At 48.5% G+C, this 21,470-nt stretch overlaps 1 protein-coding gene across 12 annotated transcripts in view; it reads right to left on the bottom strand.

Annotated features, from left to right (window-relative positions):
* The window catches only part of DHX30 (DExH-box helicase 30), a 47,371-nt gene extending 26,947 nt beyond the window's left edge, over positions 1-20,424 (bottom strand). The window contains exons 1-5 of one of the 12 annotated variants that reach the window (XM_055382300.2): positions 20,236-20,411; positions 17,622-17,716; positions 12,354-12,408; positions 11,833-11,928; positions 4,933-5,028 (exon numbers count right to left, since the gene is read on the bottom strand). In XM_055382300.2, coding sequence (XP_055238275.1) covers positions 4,933-5,028; positions 11,833-11,928; positions 12,354-12,381 — 220 coding nt within the window. In that variant the 5' untranslated portion in view covers positions 12,382-12,408; positions 17,622-17,716; positions 20,236-20,411. Of the gene's footprint in view, positions 1-3,785; positions 3,815-4,932; positions 5,029-6,930; positions 7,097-11,832; positions 11,929-12,353; positions 12,409-17,621; positions 17,717-19,311; positions 19,592-19,831; positions 20,134-20,235 lie in introns of those variants that run through there. The other 11 variants (XM_055382299.2, XM_055382301.2, XM_019023476.3 and 8 more) reach the window with 11 other exon arrangements.
* Between the last annotated feature and the right edge of the window lie 1,046 nt (positions 20,425-21,470).

Below are 21,470 nucleotides of genomic sequence, written 5' to 3'. Positions count from 1 at the left end.
GGCTGGAGTGCAGTGGTGCAATCTCGGCTCACTGCAAGCTCCACCTCCCAGGTTCACACCATTCTCCTGGCTCAGCCTCCCAAGTAGCTAGGACTACAGGTGCCCGCCACCACACCTGGCTAATTTTTTGTATTTTTAGTAGAGACAGGGTTTCACTGTGTTAGCCAGGATGGTCTCGATCTCCTGACCTCATGATTTGCCTGCCTTGGCCTCTCAAAGTGCTGGGATTACAGGCGTGGGCCACTGCGCCTGGCCTTTCTTATTTTTTATTTTTATTTTTTTGAGACAGAGTCTTGTTCTGTCACCCAGGCTGGAATGCACTGGCACGATCTCGGCTCACTGCAACCTCTGCCTCCTGGGTTCAAGCGATTCTCCTGCCTCAGTCTCCCAAGCAGCTGGTACTACAGGTACGTGCCACCATGCCCAGCTAATTTTTGTATTTTTAGTAGAGACAGGGTTTCACCATATTGGCCAGGCTGGTCTTGAACTCCTGACCTCACGATCCACCCACCTCGGCCTCCCAAAGTGCTGGGATTACAGGCATGAGTTACCACACCCGGCTGGGAAAACCCCTTTCACTTGGCTCTGTCTTTCTCTCTTGTCTGCCACCATGTAAGATGTGCCTTTTGCCTTTCACCATGGTTGTGAGGCCTCTCCAGCCACATAGAACTGTGAATCCATTAAACCTCTTTTTCTTTATAAATTACCCAGTCTTGGGTATGTCTTTATCAGCAGCATGAAAATGGACTAATGCAGTCCCCTTTTCCTATTCATTTATTTCAACTGGGTTCTAACAGCAAGAGTCACCCTGAGCAAGTATTTCACCTCCACAAACCTCAATGACTCTTGTAAGATAAGGGCAACTCTTTACAGCAGCTCTTGGAACTCTTCTGCTTCTGTGATCTTCTCCTCACTGGTCTAGAGCAGGAGCTGGCAAACTACAGCCTGCAGACCAAATCCAGACCCCTGCCTGTTGTTAGAAAGTTTTACTGGAACAGAGCCACACTCATTTACTATGTTATTTGCTATTATCTATGACTGCTTTCATTCTATAATGGCAGAGTCAAATAACTGCAACAGAAAGCATATGCCCCACACAGTGTAAAATATTTATTACCTGATGATTACAAAAAAAAGATTACCAACTCCTCCTCTAAAGGACCTTAAAGACCGGGTACGGTGGCTCATGCCTGTCATCCCAGCACTTTGGGAGGCCGAGGAGGGTGGATCACCTGAGGTCAGGAGTTCAAGGCCAGCCTGGCCAGTGTGGTGAAACTCCATCTCTACTAAAAATACAGAAATTAGCTCTGGGCATGGTGGCGGGTACCTGTAATCCCAGCTACTCAAGAGGCCGAGGCAGGAGAATGGCTCAAACCCAGGAGGGAGGTTGCAGTGAGCCGAGATTGCACCACTGCACTCCAGCCTGGACAACAGAGTGAGACTCCATCTCAATCAATCAATCAATCAGTAAAGGACCTTAAAGAAAGTTAGAAAAAAGGGCTGGGCATGGTGGCTCATGCCTGTAATCCCAACACTTTGGGAGGCCGAGGCGGGCAGACTGCCTGAGGTCAGGAGTTTGAGACCAGCCTGACCAACATGGAGAAACCCCATCTCTACTAAAAAAATACAAAAAATTAGCCAGGCATAGTGGCACATGCCTGTATTCCCAGGTACTCGGGGGGCTGGGGCAAGAGAATCACTTGAACCCAGGAGGCGGAGGTTGCGGTGAGCCAAGATCGGACCATTGCACTCCCACCTGGGCAACAAGAGCGAAACTCCATCAAAAAAGGAAAAAAGAAAGTTAGGAAAAAGGCCAGGCATGGTGGCTCATGCCTGTAATCCCAGCACTTTGGGAGGCTGAGGCAGGCAAATCACTTGAGCCCAGGAGTTGGAGACCAGCCTGGGCAAAATGGTGAAACCCCGTCTCTACTGAAAATACAAAAAAATCAGCTGGGCATGCGTAGTTCCGGTTACCAGGGAGGCTGAGGCACAAGAATCACATGAATCCAGGAGGCAGAGGTTGCAGTGAGCCGACATCATGCCACCACATTCCAGCCTGGGTGACAGAGTGAGACTCCATCTCATAAATAAATAAATAAATAAATATAGAAAGAAGAAATAAAACAAAGGCAAAAAAAAAAAGAGAGAGAGAGCCTTAGGCATGCACCCCTTTCTTTACACCAACATTAAGCCTTCTCCGTATTCTTGGAGGAGAGAAAGTTGATTCCTTTCCATGTGAAAAAGGAGGGAAGTTCTGAAAAAAGAAAGCATTTACTGGCTCAGCAATCTCTCTATCCACTTCTGGATCGGGGATGACATCTGGTACTACATGTGCTAAACAACTACATCTAGCAGCACAGAATTAAGGCGTAAAGGATCTGCTGAATACAGGGGAGAATGCTTTAGGAACCTATACTTTGGAGGCCCCAGAAAAAGGCAACAAGAGGAAGCCCAAGATAGTTCAGGCTTTGGGGCAGAGCAGAGAACTTCCGGAGGGACAGTGGAAGGGACCACCAACACCTAAAGAAACCAGGGGTCTCAGCCTATATTTTGGCAACTTACCCAACCATATATAGATATATTACACGTGGTCAAAATGGCAAGAAAGGATCCACTTGGCTGGCAAGGAGACGGGTAAGAGGAGCTACAGGAGCCAGGTGGGCACCCGACTGCCCTACCAGGTCATCCGTCCTCATGGCTTCCCCTTCCACATAAGCCACAGGTCTCTTTTTTTTTTTGAGACGGAGTCTCGCTCTGTTGCCCAGGCTATAGTGTAGTGGTGCGATCTCAGCTCACTGCAACCCCCGCCTCCTGCGTTCAAGCAATTCTCCTGCCTCAGCCTCCCAAGTAGCTGGGATTACAGGCATGCACCACCACGCTCAGCTAATTTTTTGTATGTTTAGTAGAGATGGGGTTTCACCATGTTGGCCAGGCTGGTCTCAAACTCCAGGCCTCAGATGATCCACCCACCTTGGCCTCCCAAAATGCTGGGATTACAGGCATAAGCCACCATGCCCGGCCAGCCACAAGTCTCTTGACGTAAACCACCACATCAAGAAGAGGGCACACATCTATTTGAGGCAATGGACAGGAAAGATCAGTTTTGTGTCCCCCAAGATCCTGCCAGAAGTGTCATCCCATGGTGCTGTGTCTCAAATCTGAGTAGGTAGGGCCGAGTGACAGGGGACAGCCAGAGGTGAGTTTCTTGATGTACTCACCCTTTACCCTGGAAGGAAGCCTTGGGAAGACATTGGCAGTGGAGGAAGGAGGGTCAAGGAGGTAGGGAGGTGATCATTTTTTTTCAGTTCCAAATCTGATTCTGCTGAGTACTGTGATCAATATAAATGGCCACCATTTTCTGTGCACTGTTTTCCTTATATAAACACCAGAGAGACTGTTGCTGCAACACATCTCCTTAAGGGCAGGAGCGCCAGTGAAGCCTCTAGGGAGCTAGAAAGCACAGGGGAGAGGCCTGATCGCTATCTGCAGGCCAAGAGGGGCTATTGCTTCTAGCTGAGAGAGAAGGCAAAATGCACACACCCACGGATGCCTCCTGGAGGCGCAGCTGTGAGGAGAGAGCACCAGGCTCAGGGGTCTGCACTCCTCTGGGGAAGAGAGCACAGCACTTGTGGGGCTGCCCCAGAGGCAGCAACTGCCCATCCTGCGATCAGTGTTCTCCTCCGCGTGTGCTCAAGAAGGCACTGCCTAGCCAACTGCCTGGTTAACCCCGACTAACCGTCTTCAAGCTTAGCCAAAGCACATCTGACGCTCTCAGAGCCACTCACCTGCCATGTTGGAAATGTTAACGTTCAGCCTTTTCGAGTTACAGGGCATTTTAAGAAAGAAAAAAAAAAGGGCAATCAACTCTTGTTTTGGTAACGGTAGGGGGGTGGCATTTCTTTAAAACCTAAGTCAAATGGTCAGGGGGCTAGAAGTACTCATTTCTATCCTGCTGTCAGTAGTCAGGGCCGCGGCAGCAGGAGTGTGAAAACTGCCTGGGACGCAGCAGCAGCATGGGCTGCAGAAACTGAGGTGCTCTGTGTTCCCCACACTCCTCCTGAGCTCTTGACCTTCAAAGCACTTTACAGACAGACCCTAGAGTAGACATGCTGTCTCTAGATGAGAAAATGACTCTATGACCTAAAACAGGGCTCCTTCTGCTAGGCAGAGGGGTGTGAACAGGCAGCCTATGGGGCAGAAAAGAGCAGCTATTAGGACAAAAAGGCTTCCAGGAGCACTGGCCTTAGCAGGCCTGGAAAAGGTATATTAATAAGTCTGAGGGAGAAGAGGAGGCGCTCATGTGCAGCGGTGCTTCCCTGGGTCCTATCCCTGGCACCATCCCTGGGTACTGGTAGGGCCTGAGGTAAGCTGCCACTTACCTGGTGCTCTAACATTCTCCCCAATCAAAAGGACAGCCTACCTTGCCAAGTGGACTGAGAGGCACATTTTAATGTCAGTAAAGTGCTTTGAGGTGCCACATGGGAGACAGGAAAGTGATCTGTGTGTATCCCCAAAGCCTCCAAGAGGGAAAGCACTAGGGTTGAGTCAGGGCTATCTGTTCCAGCCCTGCTACAAGCACCCTGCTCTCTGAGCCACCTGATCAGGGACTTCTAGGAGCCTCGATGCCCCAAGCCCTGCGGATTCTCCACGCTGGTGCTGAGAGAACCACCCAAACTGAGCCTAGGCTTTAGTCCAGGCCACACAAGGAGGCCCAAGAAGACTGCAGGGTCCAGGCCATGAGTCAAGGGATCATGAAAAAATCCAGACTTTTCCAAGTAATTTCTCCCTCAGGGCTCCAATAGCTCTGCTAACCCCACCCTTCCTCACTCGCTTTCTGGAGGGCTGTGGCCCTGGCACCAGGGCTCCCATTGCCACCCACCTCCCCACAGACCCTGGACCAAGCTGTTGCTGGAGGCAAGGCTCCTCCCTTACCTCGAGAGATGGTCCCTCCTGGGGCAGGGTTGACACACATGGGTGGAAGGCGGGGTGGGGGAAGTTTGCACTGACGCTGCCTGTGCTGGGCCCGATCTGGGGAAAGAGAGAGGGCATCAGGGCGACATGTTCTCACCCCTCACAGTCACAGACCCCTGAACTGACTCACTCAGAGCATCCATGAGGAGCTCTGGGCAACAGGACTGCTGGACAGTGCTGGGAGCAGCCACAGGTTCTGAGGAACAGCACTAACAACGCCACACAGGAAGAAGGCAAGCGTCTCATATGATGTGATATGTGACAGCCTTAGAGAGAGCCCTCAAACTCTTCCTCTTCCCTTAGCTACCCCCTATGAGGTTAACACCCATCCTATATACTTCTCTTAGTCTTAAGTTGTGAGGATGTGACAGGACAACAGGAGAGAGCTGAAAGCCTTGGTACTACGTCAACTCAAAAGCACCACGTGTCTGCTTCTTATGGTAGCTACCTACGCCTTTGCTATGCGTTCCCCAGATGGCTACCTCAGCCACCAAATCTCAAATCATTCTTTCCCTCCAAGAGCTGGGCAAGAGAGGGACGACTGGACTATGTGGGTCCAGCTTGAGAGCTAAAACCAGACGCACACTTACCAGCCTTCTCCCTCTTTCTAAAAGAGAACAACCTGCCATTCCAAATACTTCCATTCATTTGGGGGCTAAATGCTACTTATTAGTAACCAGAAAGCACATTTCTAAGAAGTCCCAACAACTTGAGGTACATGAACGAAAATTAAGACACTCAGAATCTTCCACGGGAAGGTGGAAATACATGGGTAAAGAAGGCGGAAATACATGGGTAAGGAAGGCTTAAGATCCTTTTAAACCACCTAAATGGTGACATTCAGAGAGTCACTAGTCTGGGGGCTGGGAGAAATGCATGCACTCTTTGCTCTCTTTGCCCCTCTGGCTTCAGTACAGTAAATGGGGTAGAAGGGGAGCAGAGATGGCCACACACACCTGAAGCTTGAGAAACCACCTGTTCTACAAAGATGTTCATTTGTGGAATGCAAATTGACTCATATACAATGGGTAAAGAGGAGAAAGATATCAGTAAAACATGACTCTTGTTTCAAAAAATTCTGAAGGCAAAGGAGCTGAAAAAGCAGGAGTAGAATTATAATCTTCAGCAGGAAAGAAAAAGCCCTTTCAGCTATTTTTTTTTATTAAAATTGAGTGCCTATACCTATAGAGAATCAAGGTGGTAGATACAAAGGTGTTCACTATACAATTTCTTCAATGTTTCAGTATTTTTGAAATTTTTCACAACAAAATGTTGGGGGAGAAGCAAGTCCTGCACTCCAACCCTCCTCCCCCACAGTCCCAGCTGCACACACTCCTTTACCACAGTGGCTGTTTCAGAACTCCACCTCCACCTGGGCTTCCTCGGTAACTGCCAGCTCTGCTCACATTAGAAGGCTCTTTGTAGCCCGGCGCGGTGGCTCACGCCTATAATCCCAGCACTCTGGGAGGCCGAGGCCAGCGGATCACGAGGTCAAGAGATCGAGACCATCCTGGCCAACATGGTGAAACCCCGTCTCTACTAAAAATACAAAAATTGGCAGGGCATGGTGGCGTGTGCCTGTAGTCCCAGCTACTCAGGAGGCTGAGGCACGAGAATGACTTGAACCCGGGAGGCGGAGGGTGCAGTGAGCCGAGATCGCGCCATTGCACTCCAGCCTGGCCACAGAACAAGACTCCGTCTTAAAAAAAAAAGAAAAAGAAAAAAAAAAGAAGAAGACGGCTCTTGGTATATTTGCAGCATCACATCACCCTGAGCTGCCTGTCTAGATGGTCCAAAGCATCTTCCCAAGCACCAATAATTGTTTTTGTCATATTTTGGTCACAAAGTTGCAGTTGCATTGGCCCAATTCTATTTTTCCCATAAGCTCTCTTATAATATTATAGATGTGTGATTTTTTTCTTTTTATTTTATAGGTATGTGATTTTACAGAAAACATACATAGGGTTACAGCAGACGTGCTTGTAGGATCTTCTAGAACTAAGTGCCTAGGATCAAGGTTTATTTTGAAACTAATTCCAGTTCTGCCTTGAAGCTAAGGTTGGAAATGACCAGCTCAACCTCTCCATTCCTGTTTAAGGAGGGTCCTCATTCACATCCAGGGATGCTGGATTGAAAAAAAAAAAAAAGAATAAATGATTCAATGATTAGTTATTATCTCATTAAGCATTTTCAGCAATTGGGAGAGAGTTGTTACAATCCCATAACTTCACTGAGCCCACTTCTGACCATGTACCTGGAGAGAAAATGCACATTCTTGCTATTGATCCAGTGTTTTTCAAAGTTTTGTGCTGGCTGTGAAAGACTCAGCTTGCTCTTTTTTTTTTTTTTTTTTTTTTTTTGCTCTTTTTCATTGTTCAGCTTGCTCTTTGTAGCCTGAGTCCGATGGCATTACAGGTAAGAAATCAGAGAGCTAAGTTAAGATGCTGGCAAGGGCAGTAACAAGTAACTTACCAGGAACATGGGCATTCTTGCCAACAGCTTTGTTAAATTACATAATGAGAAAGATGGTAGCTAGCCACAAGACCCAGTGGGCCACCATCCACAATGCTGCATGGAATTGCTATAGCTGTTTCCATCAGAACCATCAAATGGCCCATCCTATTGAGGCTATAAGCTCCAGAGTACCAAGAAGCATCTCTGAAATAGAGCTCTCTTCACCCTAGTGTCTCCTACACAGCAGGCGCTCAATCATGCAACCTCACAGCACACTGCATGCTGAGGCAAGGCTATAGCTCTCCAGTATTTATCAAGGGCATACCATGCCCAAGAGTAAGGGTTGAGCACCGACCACAGCCAGGTGCTTTTCCTATATTTCAGCTCTAATATCTTCACTGTAGTCCTGAAGATAGCAGGTAGGAAACAGGATCAGGTAAGTTAACACCTTGCTAGTATTAGGGAAAGCCAGATTCAAGCCCCAGTCAATCAAACTCAGGAACCTCAAGCTTCACATCAACTTACATTTCCTCTCAAGGTTCATGACACCCTAGGAACTCATAATTTCATGATGAAGAGCAAAGAAACATGTAAAAGGAAAACTCAAGCCAAGCACAGTGGCTCACACCTGTAGTCCCAACACTTTGGGAGGCCAAGGCAGGAGGATTACATGAAGCCAGGAGTTTGAGAACAGCCTGGGAAACATAGGAAGACCCTGTTTCCACCAAAAAAAAAAAAAAAAATTATTTTTTTAATTATTTTTTTTATTTCTTAAAAAAATACAGAACAAAACAAAACAAAACAAACTAACAAAAAACGGCCGGGCGCGGTGGTTCACGCCTGTAATCCCAACACTTTAGGAGGCCAAGGCGGGTGGATCACGAGGTCAGGAGACCGAGGCCATCCTGGCTAACATGGTGAAACCCCATCTCCACTAAAAATACAAAAAATTAGCCAGGCGTGGTGGCTGGCGCCTGTAGTCCCAGCTACTTGGGAGGCTGAGGCAGAATATGGCATGAATCTGGGAGGTGGAGCTTGCTAAAAATACAGAGAGACAGGGTCTCCCAATGCTGTCCAGGCTGCTCTCAAACTCCTGGCTCAAACAATCTTCTTGTCTTGGCCTCCCAAAGTGCTGGGATTACAAGCATGGGACATGGCGCCCAGAGAGGAAAAAAAAAATTTTTTTTCTTTTTTTTTTTCTTTTTTGTTTTGAGACAGAGTCTCGCTCTGTCACCCAGGCTAGAGTGCAGTGGTGTGATCTCAGCTCACTGCCACCTCTGCCTCCCAGGTTCAAGCGATTTGCTGCCTCAGCCTCCCAAGTAGCTGGGATTACCATGCCTGGCTGATTTTTCTATTTTTTTTTTTTTTTTTTTTAGTAGAGACGGGGTTTCACCATGTTGGCCAGGCTGGTCTCGAACTCCTGATGTCAAGTAGTCCGCCCACCTTAGCCTCCCAAAGTGCTGGGATTACAGGCCTGAGCCACCACGCTCAGCCGAGGATCACGATTTTTATTGGGCTTTCCATCTCTTTACAAAATCAGTACTATTAATTCAGAGACACTCACCATGAGAAAATCTGCTTTCATCGACCTTTTACAAGTGGGTAGACAATAAAGCCCACTGGTTAGTAAGTAAACACAAAGTGCTAATTTTAGCTAAAAAAAAAAAAAAAAAATGTGCTGCCCACACTAATCTCAAGTTCAGTTTTTTCCTTCTTACATATAGCTGGCCAAAAAAAAAAAAAAAAAAAGCTCAGGATGACAGAAATAAATTTTTTCAAACAATATGAAAACAGATGGAGTGGCTGGAGATACACAAGGAGGCAGGGACAGGCTGCTCTCTGAACCCTAGTACGTCCAGCCCTCCTTCTGGCCCTATTCAATGGGTTACACAGGGCACCACTTGGCCAGGGGTTTCCCAGGCCTCGAGGAACACAACTTAGAGAGAGAGAAGACACAATCAGGAAGACCTATTTAATCAGCAGTTATAGACGTTCTGTTATGGTTCTTATTTATTTGTAAAATATCCTCAGACAGAAGCCTCAGGATCAGCTTCAACACGGGCTACAGGCCCTTTACTCTTCAGTCTCTTGAAGAAAAAAAGTCATGTTCTAAGAAATACAAAGCTCTCAGGATCTGGCCCCTAAAGTCCCCACAGGCTACTTTACCTCCTATAATAACACATCATGAACTCTACCCTATAGCCCTGTCAAGGCTCAATTCTGCCACTGCCTATGCAACCCCCTCACTCCGTGTGCTGTAGAGCACTAATTTCAAGACTTGCCAGAATTTCTTTTTTTTTTTTGAGATGGAGTCTCGCTGTTTCGCCCAGGCCAGACAGTGGCGCGATCTCGGCTCACTGCAAGCTCCGCCCCCCGGGTTCACGCCATTCTCCTGCCTCAGCCTCCCAAGTAGCTGGGACTATAGGCACCCGCCACCGCACCTGGCTAATTTTTTTTTTTGTATTTTTAGTAGAGACGGGGTTTCACCATATTGGCCAGGATGGTCTCAATCTCCTGACCTCGTGATCCGCCTGCCTTGGCCTCCCAAAGTGCTGGGATTACAGGTGTGAGCCACCGCGCCCGGCAAGACTTGCCAGAGTTTCTATGATCACTAACGTAAGAATGACTTTGATATAGTGTGGATATTTGTCCCTACCCAAATCTCATGTTGAAATGTAATCTCCTGCTGGTGGCTCACGCCTGTAATCCCAACACTTTGGGAGGCTGAGATGGGCAAAATCACTTGAGCTCAGGAGTTAGAGACCAGCCTGGCCAATATGGCGAAATCCCATCTCTACTAAAAATACAAGAATTACCCGGGTGTGGTGGCGCACGCCTGTAGTCCCAGCTACTCGGGAGGCTGAGGCAGGAGAATTGCTTGAACCCGGGAGGCAGAGGTTGCAGTGAGCCAAACTCGTGCCACTGCACTCCAGCCTGGGCAACAACAGAGTGAGACTCCGTCTCAAAAAAAAAAAAAAAGAAATGTAATCTCTGCTGTTGAAGGGTCACAGAATGGATCCCTCGTGGCTTGCTGCTATCCTTGTGATAGTTAGTAAATTCTCATGAAATCTTTTTTTTTTTTTTTGAGATGGAGTCTTGCCCTGTCGCCCAGGCTGGAGTGCAGTGGCACAATCTTGACTCACTACAACCTCCACCTCCTGGGTTCAAGCAATTCTCGTGCCTCAGCCTCCCAAGTAGCTGGGAATACAGGCGCACACCACCACGCCTAGCTAATTTTCTGTATTTTTAGTAGAGACGGGTCTCATCATGTTGGCCAGGCTGGTCTCAAATGCCTGACCTCAAGTGATCCGCCCACTTTGGCCTCCCAAAGTGCTGGGATTACAGGTGTGAGCCACTGCACCCAGCCTCTCATGAGATCTTGTTGTTTATTTTATTTATTTATTTATTTATTTATTTTTGAGATGGCATCTCACTCTTGTTGCCCAGACTGGAGTGCAATGGCACGATCTCAGCTCACTGCAACCCGTCTCCCAGGTTCAAGCGATTCTCCTGCCTCAGCCTCCCGAGTAGCTGGGATTACAGGTGCCCACCACCACAAATGGCCTTTTTTTTTTTTGAGACTGAGTCTTGCTCTGTTGCCCAGGCTGGAGTGCAGTGGTGTAATCTTGGCTCACTGCAACCTCTGCCTCCCGGGTTAAAGCTATTCTCCTGCCTCGGCCTCCCAAGTAGCTGGGACTACAGGCGCACACTGCCACGCCTGGATAATTTTTTGTATTTTAGTAGAGACGGGGTTTCACTGTGTTGTCCAGGCTGGTCTGGAACTCCTGAGCTCAGGCAATCCGTCCACCTTGGCCTCCCAAAGTGCTGGGATTACAGGCGTGAGCCTTCATGCCCAGCCAATCTTGTTTAAATTGTGTGGCACCTCCCTAACTCTCTCTCTGGATCCTGATTTTTGCCATGTGACATGCCTGCTCCCGCTTCACCTTCTGCCCCTGAGTGAAAGCTCCCTGAGTCCTCCCCAGAAGCCAAACAGATGCCAGCACCATGTTTCCTATACACCCTGCAGAAATGTGAGCCAATTAAACCTCTTTTCTTATAAATTACCCAGTCTCAGGTATTTTTTTATACCAATGCAAGAACAGCCTAATACAGACTCAATCCAACTTCCACCAGTGTTTACTGAGGCCTACTATGTGCGAAATGCTGGCCAGGTGCTATGCATCGTAAAAGCACACAACAGGCCTTGGCTATAGGGAGCTTCCAATCTAGTGACAAAATGATTAATTCAGAATAGACTAACCATGAAAACGAACAGGTATGGTACCGAGGAAGATTGGAGAAATATTGCATTTGGTCAACAGAATTAGGAAAGGTTCATGAAGGAGATGGTATAAAATACTAGCCTAGAAAAATAGGATTTTAGAGGCCAGCCACGGTGGCTCACACCTGTAATTCCAGCACTTTGGGAGGCCGAGGTGGGTGGATCACTTGAGGTCAACAGTTTGAGACCAGCCTGGCCAACATGATGAAACCCCGTCTCAACTAAAAAAAAAAAAAAGAATTAGCCGAGCTTGGCAGCTGGTTCCTGTAATCCCAGCTACTACGGAGGCTGAGGCAGGAGAACTGCTTCAACCCAGGGGGCGGAGGTTGCACTGAGCCGAGATCGTGCCACTGCTCTCCAGCCTCGGCGACAGAAGTGAGACTCCATTTCAGAAAAAAAAAAAAAAGATTTTAATAAGCAGTGAGTACGCAGAAGGGGGCACTGGGAGGAAGCATGGCAAAGGCCACAGCAAGGGTTGGCACAGATTATAAGCACCATGCAAAAGGAAGGCTATAGGAAAGGCCTTTGGAAAACCACCCAAAGAAATGTGCAAGAACTACATACTGGGGAGAGACTTTCACAGCCCTCAGAGCTGCCCATCCCAATAAGGATGGGCATGAGGTCACAAGCACAGTTGCAGTCTTACCTTTTCTGAATGAGTCCAGGCTGAACATTTCTGGCCAGGAGGGAAAGCTGGAATCCTGAGAACAAGGAGGGCCAAGAGGCAATGGTTAATATTCCTGGTCCAGCAACCCACAAAGAAGACTTCAGTAACATGGAGAGCACTGTCCAGAAAATGAAAAAAATGAAACTCTTCACTAATGAGCCCCAACTGCTGCTCCCCAGTCTTGAGGACTGGAAGGCCAGCTCCACTCTAGAGTAATTGTCTTTGCTTCTTTCTAATTGAGCACTTTCTTCCCTGTCCTAAAACTCCCCATATCCTGTTAAACAGAGGGAGATGCATTTCATCACGAGAGACATGTAGTTCTATCTAGTTCATCATAATACTTACAGGTTTCCTTCCCAGTTCATCATAATACTTGCAGGTTTCCTTCCTAGTTATCATAATACTTGCAGGTTTCCTTGGGACTTCCAGGAAGAAACGAAATTCTACATGGACCCCTTCTGTCATGTGGCATCAGGAAACACGACTGATGACTGCCTTATGGGCAAACTGGCTTACTGGGCTTTCATAAAACCTAGTCAAGACCCTAAAAATGAGATTTGACTGTACAGTGATTCAGAATAAAAAGCTTTTCGTAACAGTCTCTATGAAATAACAAATATTAAGTTAAAGCACAACTATTAGCCAAAAGTTTTGGTGCATTTTGCTTATTAGTATATTTAACTGAGGACTATACTTAGAGATGACAAGAAGAAAAAGCAACACATCTGGTTTAACAATTTTGTTTTAAAAAATACTCAAACTCAGATTTATAGATGTTTTTATAATCCAGTACTCCTTGATTAGTGCAGTAACCTTAAGTGGACTTTGTTTAAAAACATCTACACAGTGTTTAGCCAATCAGAATCATGTCCAACATTGCTTGGAGTCTACTGGGGCCAACACTCTTGCTCCTGACTCCTGTTCCCTCTCATTCTCAAATTGTGGGGAGGTGGGGAGTGGAGGGCTGACCTGGGGCGGAATCTTTCAGGTCCATAGCAGGTCTGCCCTGATGGCCTCCACTCCCCAAGGGATGCTGGAAATTTCAGCCCATAGGATATGGTATATCACAGAGAAAACTTCAATACAATATCAACAATGATAACATTTACTTTAAGAAGTTACATTCTGGCCAGGTGCGGTGGCTCACACCTGTAATCCCAGCACTTTGGGAGGCCGAGGTGGGCGGATCACGAGGTCAGGAGATCGAGACCATCCTCGCTAACACGGTGAAACCCCGTCTCTACTAAAAAAATACAAAAAATGAGCCAGGCATGGTGGTGCGGGCCTGTAGTCCCAGCTACTCGGGAGGCTGAGGCAGGAGAATGGCGTGAACCCAGGAGGCAGAGCTTGCAGTAAGCCAAGATTGTGCCACTGCACTCCAGCCTGGGCGACAGAGTGAGACTCCGTCTCGAAAAAAAAAAAAAAAAAGAAGTTACATTCCATAGATACCTTCTATCCAAATGAAAATAAAAAGTGTGTAATTTGACATTCTAATTTAAAAGAAAACCAGAATATTATAAAATCTAAAACATTTTAAGTGAATATTACTTAAAAAACAATACTCCCTGACCAACATGACCCGTCTCTACTAAAAAAACACAAAAAATTAGCCAGGCACGGTGGCAGGCGCCTGTAATCTCCGCTACTCGGGAGGCTGGGGCAGGAGAATCGTTTGAATCCGGGAAGCAGAGGTTGCAGTGAGCCGAGATCACGCCATTGCACTCCAGCCTGGGCAACAAGAGTGAGACTCTGTCTCAAAAAAAACAAAAACAAAAAACAAAACTCGGCTGGTTGCGGTGGCTCATGCCTGTAATCCCAGCACTTTGGGAGGCTGAGGTGGGCAGATCACCCTGAGGTCAGAAGTTCGAGACCAGCCTGGCCAACATGAGGAAACCTCGTCCCCAGTAAAAATACAAAAATTAGCCAGCTGTGGTGGTGCATGCCTGTAATCCCAGCTACTCAGGGGGCTGAGGCAGGAGAATCGCTTGAACCCGGGAAGCGGAGGTTGCAGTGAGCCAAGATCACACCTCTGCACTCCAGCCTGGGCAACAGAGCGAGACTCCATCTCAAAAAAATAAAAATAAAAAATAAATTTAAGAAAAGAAAAAAAAGAAACAATACTCTATTGCTAAGAAATGGTAAACTGGCTAGGCACAGTGGTTCACACCTGTAATCCCAGCGCTTTGGGAGGCTGAGATGAGAGGAGCACTTGAGACCAGGAGCTCAAGACCAGCCTGGGCAACATAGTGAGACCGCATCTCTAAAAACAATTTTCAGAATTAGCCAGGTGTGGTGGTACATGCTTGCAGTCTTAGCTACTCAGGAGGCTGAGGCAGGAGGATCACTTCGCCCAGGATTTTGAGGTTTACAGTGAGCTGTGATCATGCCACTGCACTCCAGTCTGGGTGACAAAGCAAGACCCTGTCTCTCTTGAAAAAAAAAAAAAACAAAAAGCAAGCTGGGTGCAGTGGCTCATGCCTGTAATCCCAGCATTTTGGGAGGCCGAGGCAAGCAGATCACCTGAGGTCGGGAGTTTGAGACCAGCCTGACCAACATGCAGAAACCCCGTCTCTACTAAAAATATAAAATTAGCCGGACGTGGTGGCGCATGCCTGTAATCCCAACTACGTGGGAGGCTGAGGCAGGAGAATCACTTGAACCCAGGAGGTGGACGTTCCAGTGAGATGAGATTGCGCCACTGCACTGCAGCCTGGGCAACAAGAGCGAAACTCTGTCTCAAAAAAATTTTTAAAAAAAAAGCAAAATTTAATGGCTAGGTGGGGTGGCTCATGCCTGTAGTCCCAGCACTTTGGGACGCCCAGGTGAAGGATCGCTTGAGGCCAGGAGTTCAAGACCAGCCTAGGCAACACAGTGAGACCCTGCCTCTAAAAAAAAAATTTGTAAGTTAATTTGCTTGCAAATAGACTCTTGATTTTGCTTTTTTTTTTTTTTTTTTTTGAGACAGAGTCTCGCTCTGTCACCAGGTTGGAGGGCAATGGCGTAATATCAGCTTACTGCAACCTCCACCTCCCGGGTTCAAGGTATTCTCCTGTCTCAGCCTTTCAAGTAGCTGGGACTACAGGCACATGCCACCATGCACGGCTAAATTTTTTTGGATTTTTAGTAGAGATGGGCTTTCACCATGTTGGCCAGGATGGTCTTGATCTCTTGGCCTCATGATCTGCCTGCCTCGGCCTCCCAAAGTGCTGGGATTACAGGCATGAGCCACCGTGCCCGGCCAGTTTTGCTTTTTAAAAGTCCCTAAACCTCTAGCCCAATATGTCAATTTAGGCTCATGTACCACTCTTTTTCCTGTACTAATCTAAAAAAACGATACTATGAGAACCAAGATAGGATCTTTTAGAGATAGAATTTACAGAGCTCTAGAACATTTCATAGATATCCAAAAGAAAGCGGTCTTCCTTGTAATGCAGTCAGTAATGGTGTTTTGTTTTGTTTTGAGACAGAGTCTTGCTCTTGTTGCCCAGGCTGGAGTGCAATAGCATGATCTCTGCTCACTACAACCTCCACCTCCTGGATTCAAATGATTCTCCTGTCTCAGTCTCCCTAGTAGCTGGGATTACAGGCACCCGCCACCACGCCTGGCTAATTTTTGTATTTTTGGTAGAGACAGTGTTTCACCATGTTGGCCAGGCTGGACTCGAACTCCTGACCTTGTGATCCGCCCGCCTCAGCCTCCCAAAGTGCTGGGATTACAGGCATCAGCCACCCCGACCGGCCATAATGCAGTAATGTTTAAAAATCTTTGTAGTGGGCCAGGCTTGGTGGCTCACGCCTGTAATCCCATCACTTTGGGAGGCTGAGGCAGGCCGATTGCCTGAGGTCAGGAGTTCGAGACCATTCTGGCCAAGATGGTGAAATCCTGTCTCTACTAAAAATACAAAAAAAATTGGCCAGGCACGCCTGAGCACAGTGGCTCACTCCTGTAATCCCAGCACTTTGGGAGGCCGAGGCAGGTGGATCACGAAGTCAGGAGTTAGAGACCAGCATGGCCAACATGGTAAAACCCCATCTTCACTAAAAATACAAAAAATTAGCCAGGCGTGGTGGTGCACGCCTGTAGTCCCAGCTACTCAGGAGGCTGAGACAGAAGAATCGCTTGAACCCGGGAGGCGGAGGTTGCAGTGAGCCAAGATTGCACCACTGTACTCCAGCCTGGGTGACAGAGTGAGACTCCGTCTCAGAAAAAAAAAAAAAAATTGGCCAGGCACGGTGGCTCACACCTTTAATCCCAGCACTTTCAGAGGCAGAGGCAGGCAGATCACAAGGTCAGGAGTTTGAGGTTAGCCTGACCAAAATGGTGAAACCCCATCTCTACTAAAAATACAAAAATAAGCCAGGCGTGGTGGTGCGCACCTGTAATCCCAGCTACTCAGGAGGCTGAGGCAGGAGAATCGCTTGAACCCAGGAGGCAGAGGTTGCAGTGAGCCAAGATCCCACCACTGCACTCCAACCTGGGCAACAGAGTGAGACTCCATCTAAAAAAAAAAAAAAAATACAAAAAAATTAGCCGGGCTTGGTGGCATGAGGCTGAGGCAGGGGAATTGCTTGAACTAAGGAGGTGGAGGTTGCAGTGAGCCAAGATTGCCCCACTGCACTCCAGCCTGGGCGACAGGGCAAGACTGTCTCAAAAACAAAAAAACCTTGTAGCTCAATGTGTCTCTTAAGTAATTTACAGATAAGTAAAATGCTATTATATCAAGATTTCCTGCATAATGAAATACAATTTAACTCCAGGTAGAGTCACTAGGGGATGGTTCCAGGACAGAGACTCCACAATGACTAAAAATGATACCCTTCTGGCTGGGCACAGTGGCTCATGCCTGTAATCCCAGCACTTTGGGAGGCTGAGGCAGGCTGATCACCTGACGTCAGGGGTTTGAGACCAGCCTGGCCAACATGGTGAAACCCAGTCTCTACTAAAAATACAAAACAATCAGCTGGGCATGGTGGCAGGCGCCTGTAATCTCAGCTACTTGGGAGGCTGAGACAGGAGAATTGCTTGAACCTGGGAGGCAGAGGTTGCAGCAAGCCAAGATCGCGCCACTGCACTCCAGCCTGGGGGACAAAGCGAGACTCTGTCTCAAAAATAAAATAAAATAAAATAAAATAAATGATATCCTTCTTCCAAAATGGTCAGAAATAGGTTTAACACATACCTCTTGTTTTACAGTATGGCTGAGCATCGGATCCACCACTGCTCTGTGCACGGCTAAATCAACTTACCTTATAAAAGCAATGACAGTCTCAGATTTTGTAGGCTTTTGAACTGGAGCTGAATTCTCTCCTTGCTATTCCTCATCACGAGGCTGGGCCTCCTCCTGAGAAGTACAACGCTGAGTCAATACAATGGAGGCCCCATAGGGAAAGAAAGTTGCTCCAACCATCATTTACTAGCTCTAACAAGGACAAATTTTGTTAGTGGCATGAAGGGCACATACTGGACAAAATGGCCTTACCAATCAGGACTTATCATGACCCATTCTAGGCCCATTAAATTGTGAGCTGTCCTACACCAGCACCTGTAGAAGTGCTGAAGTCTTCTGACATCATCTAAGAAAATGTCAAGGTAAAGAAAGCCTTGTAAGCCTGAAAAGCATTTTCTGGAAGCCCAGAGCAAAACCTACTTCCACTTTGAGTTCTAATCCCATAATAATTATGATAATCTAACATAAAGAAGCTATAATACTCTTCAAGATTGGGAAAATAACAATAACTCAAAGTTGAATACCATTTTTACAGTTCACAACATACTTCCATAGACTTTACCCCATTTAATCCAGGCAACTATCCAGTGAGGTAGGAATTATCTTTCCAGAGAAGAAAACTGAAGCACAGGTTACACAACCTGCCCAAGATCCCATAGCTGCCTCAGGGCAGATGGAAATCAGCATTGAAGCATGCTGACTCCAAAACCCTCCATGCTTATACTAGGCTAATTTTCTTATTTCCAGGATATTATGCTGTTGCCTAAATGTACTACGGTTCATTCCTTGAGACATATTATACTGTTATCTTCAAAGGCTGAAAGGGGCAAGAAAGGTCCAACAGCTAATAAAACTTGTGTGTGGTTTTTGTTTTGTTTTGTTTTGAGAAGGAGTTTCGCTCTTGTTGCCCAGGCTGGGGTGCAATGGCGCGATCTTGGCTCACTGCAACCTCGGCCTCCTGGGTTCAAGCAATTCTCTTGCCTCAGCCTCCCAAGTAGCTAGGGTTACAGGCGCACGCCACCATGCCCGACTAATTTTTGTATTTTTAGTAGAAACGAGGTCTAGCCATGTTGGCCAGGCTGGTCTCAAACTCCTGACCTCAGGTGATCCACCCGCCTCGGCCTCCCAAAGTGCTGGGATTACAGGCGTGAGACACCGCTCCCGGCCCTAATAAAACTTTGTATCACAGCTACATAAATTAAAACACTTGAAGAGCAACTATCTTTTAGGGATAAAGAGCCAACACCGGTAGAAAACGCAGCAAAGGATGTAGTTTCTGCACATCGCCTTAAATCTCTAAGATTTAAGTGTAAATTACAAGATGTAGTTAAAACCCACAATGACAGTGGGGTTACCACCTTGCAAGAAACTTCAAGGGAAATCACCAGACAACGTCTCATTTCACTCTGGCCCATAAGCTGCAACTAAAACCAGGTTGAAAGCCTGTAAGTGGCCTTCTGCAGTCTACCTGCTAGTGTATGGCAAACCCTCATGGAGTGGGGTTGTAAAGTGAAACAGCCTCTGCCTTGAAAAATCACAATTCAAGTGACCAATGTTGCTACACAACGACTAGATATGCCATATCCCTGGCTTAGGGTTTCTGAGGACCCCTGGGACTCCAGTTCACTGCAGACAAAGGACCCAACATGCATTTGGTCTTCCCCTGCTAAATGGGGCAAGTTACCACCAGCAAACAAAGAATACCTCACCCCTTGGCCTCCCCCAGTGACAAGGTCGGTGCAAAAGGGGGCAAACTAGGGGGGCCAGAAGGCACCGGGCCTCCCTCTGGACGAACGGTCCGGGCAGCACCGGGAAGGACGAGAAGTAGACAAAGGTCTCGGGGCACTCAGGAGGCTTTCTCCAGGCCCTGCCTGGGGAAACGGCGCATCCCCTGAGGCGAAGGCGTCGTTGCGCCAATGAAGCGGCCTCTCCCACGGCCTCCGCGGAGCCCCTGGCTGCGAGGCCCGCCCCGGCGGACCGGTCTGGCCCCCGCCCCCGCCCGGGCTCCATGGCAACGGCAGGCCGAGGCCTGGCTGCCCACGGATCGGCCGGGCCGGCTTCCCGGGCAGGCCTAGGATGCCCGGCCTGCTCCTCGGGCCCGCCGGCGTCTCCGCCCCACTCTCCGCCAGGCTGGCGGTCGGACCGGGCCCCCTCCTCACGACGACCACCCCCGGCCGCGGCAGGCTCCTCAAGAGGGCACGAAAGGGGAGAATAAAAAGCCCAATTCACCTGTTGTTACAGATGTGAAACAAGCCTCTGTGCACCGCGCATGAGCCGCGGCTCCCCCAACCACGGCCGGACTACAACTCCCAGCAGCGGCGGCGCGGCCCCTTCCGAGTCCCGTGGCGGAAGTCCCGCCGCCGGCCCGGCGTTCCCCACCCGGCGTCAGGGAGCCCACCTGCGGCGCACGGCTCCGCTCCCCTGCGGGCCTTGAGCCCGGCCCCACCTGGGACTCGTCGTAGCCGCTCGGGGCACCCAGCGCCCGGGATGCCCCAGCACCCGGCCCAATGGGGTGCGGCGGCGGTGCAGGCGGGACTTCCGGCGGAGTCGCGAAGGGGACGGGTTGGCGCCGGCTGCTCTGGGGTCGCAGAGCTAGCGGGTTGGGGTGGCGGGGTCGGGCGTCAAGTTGCTACCTTTCTCGGCGACTTAGCTGCCTGCAGTGTGAAAGCGGGAAGGGTCTTCTCGCCCTCTGCGAGCCACCCGCGCCTCCTGATGCGAATAAACAGCCCGGGTCATGGCTGAGCGGGGAACGGTTTCCAGCTCGGGCTCCGGGATTCCACCCGCCTTCCCCGCCACAGCTCGTAGCCACGCCTCTTCTCTTCCCCATCTCCCCTCTAATCTGTTTTTTTAGGGAGGTGAGCATTTTTGTCTTGTCTCCCCAGTTTGCAGGGAAGACGAAATCAACGTGTTGGTTCGTTGATTTCGTAAACTGTACAACGTTAGGCAAAGGACAAGGTGGCACTTGCTGGTCGCGGGGAGAGTGCCAGTCATAGTTGCTGGAAATCTGGAGGTCCCACCCGGCCACATCACCTCTTAGGAATGAGAAAGGGGATTGTCCCAATTACACGCTGTAGTCCTCTAGATAAGGTTCAAGTATAGGTTCAGTGGAATTAAGCTTCAAAAGGAAACAACGCAGTGGCGTAGCTCTGAAGCTGGGTCAGGATTTTACAGAGTATGGTTTTAAGATGTGGCCTTTAGGCCGGGCGTGGTGGCTCACGCCTGTAATCCCAGCACTTTGGGAGGCCAAGGCGGGTGGATCACCTGAGGTCAGGAGTTCGAAACCAGCCTGGCCAACATGGTGAAACCCCGTCTCAACTAAAAATGCAAAAAAATTAGCTGGGCGTGGTGGCGGGCGCATATAATCCCAGCTACTTCGGGAGGCTGAGGCAGGAGAATCACTTGAACCCGGGAGGCGGATGTTGCAGTGAGCCGAGATCGTGTCATTGAACTCCAGCCTGGGTGACAAGAATGAAACTTAAAAAAAAAAAAGATGTGACCTTTGAGGCTGTATGAAGAATTAGTGCCATATCCCGTCACTTTTGTGTGCAAACAGTTCAACATGTATCTCTTTTCTTTCTCTCTACATTGGCTAGAAGACCGGGGTGTGGGGGTGGAACATCATTTATTCATTCAAATAATTAGTGCATCTGAACAGGGCATGGTGCTGTGTTGTGTGGAGAATAGAGAGATCCCTGCACGGACAGCTGAGTGCTCTGTGTATCAGTTGCTAAGCTGGTGTGGAGGCTACAAAGGCCCTGCCTCAAGGGACTTAGAGCCTAGTAGAGAAGATGACAACATTGTGTGAAGGAAATGGAAAGTGGTAAATGCTGGAAAAGAGGTATTAGGTACTCCAAGACTTCAGAGAAAG

Source organism: Gorilla gorilla, chromosome 2, assembly GCF_029281585.2.
Source record: "Gorilla gorilla gorilla isolate KB3781 chromosome 2, NHGRI_mGorGor1-v2.1_pri, whole genome shotgun sequence".
NCBI lineage: Eukaryota > Metazoa > Chordata > Mammalia > Primates > Hominidae > Gorilla > Gorilla gorilla.
The sequence above is the reverse complement of the archived record's forward strand: the minus strand, read 5'-3'. Positions and strand labels throughout refer to the sequence as shown.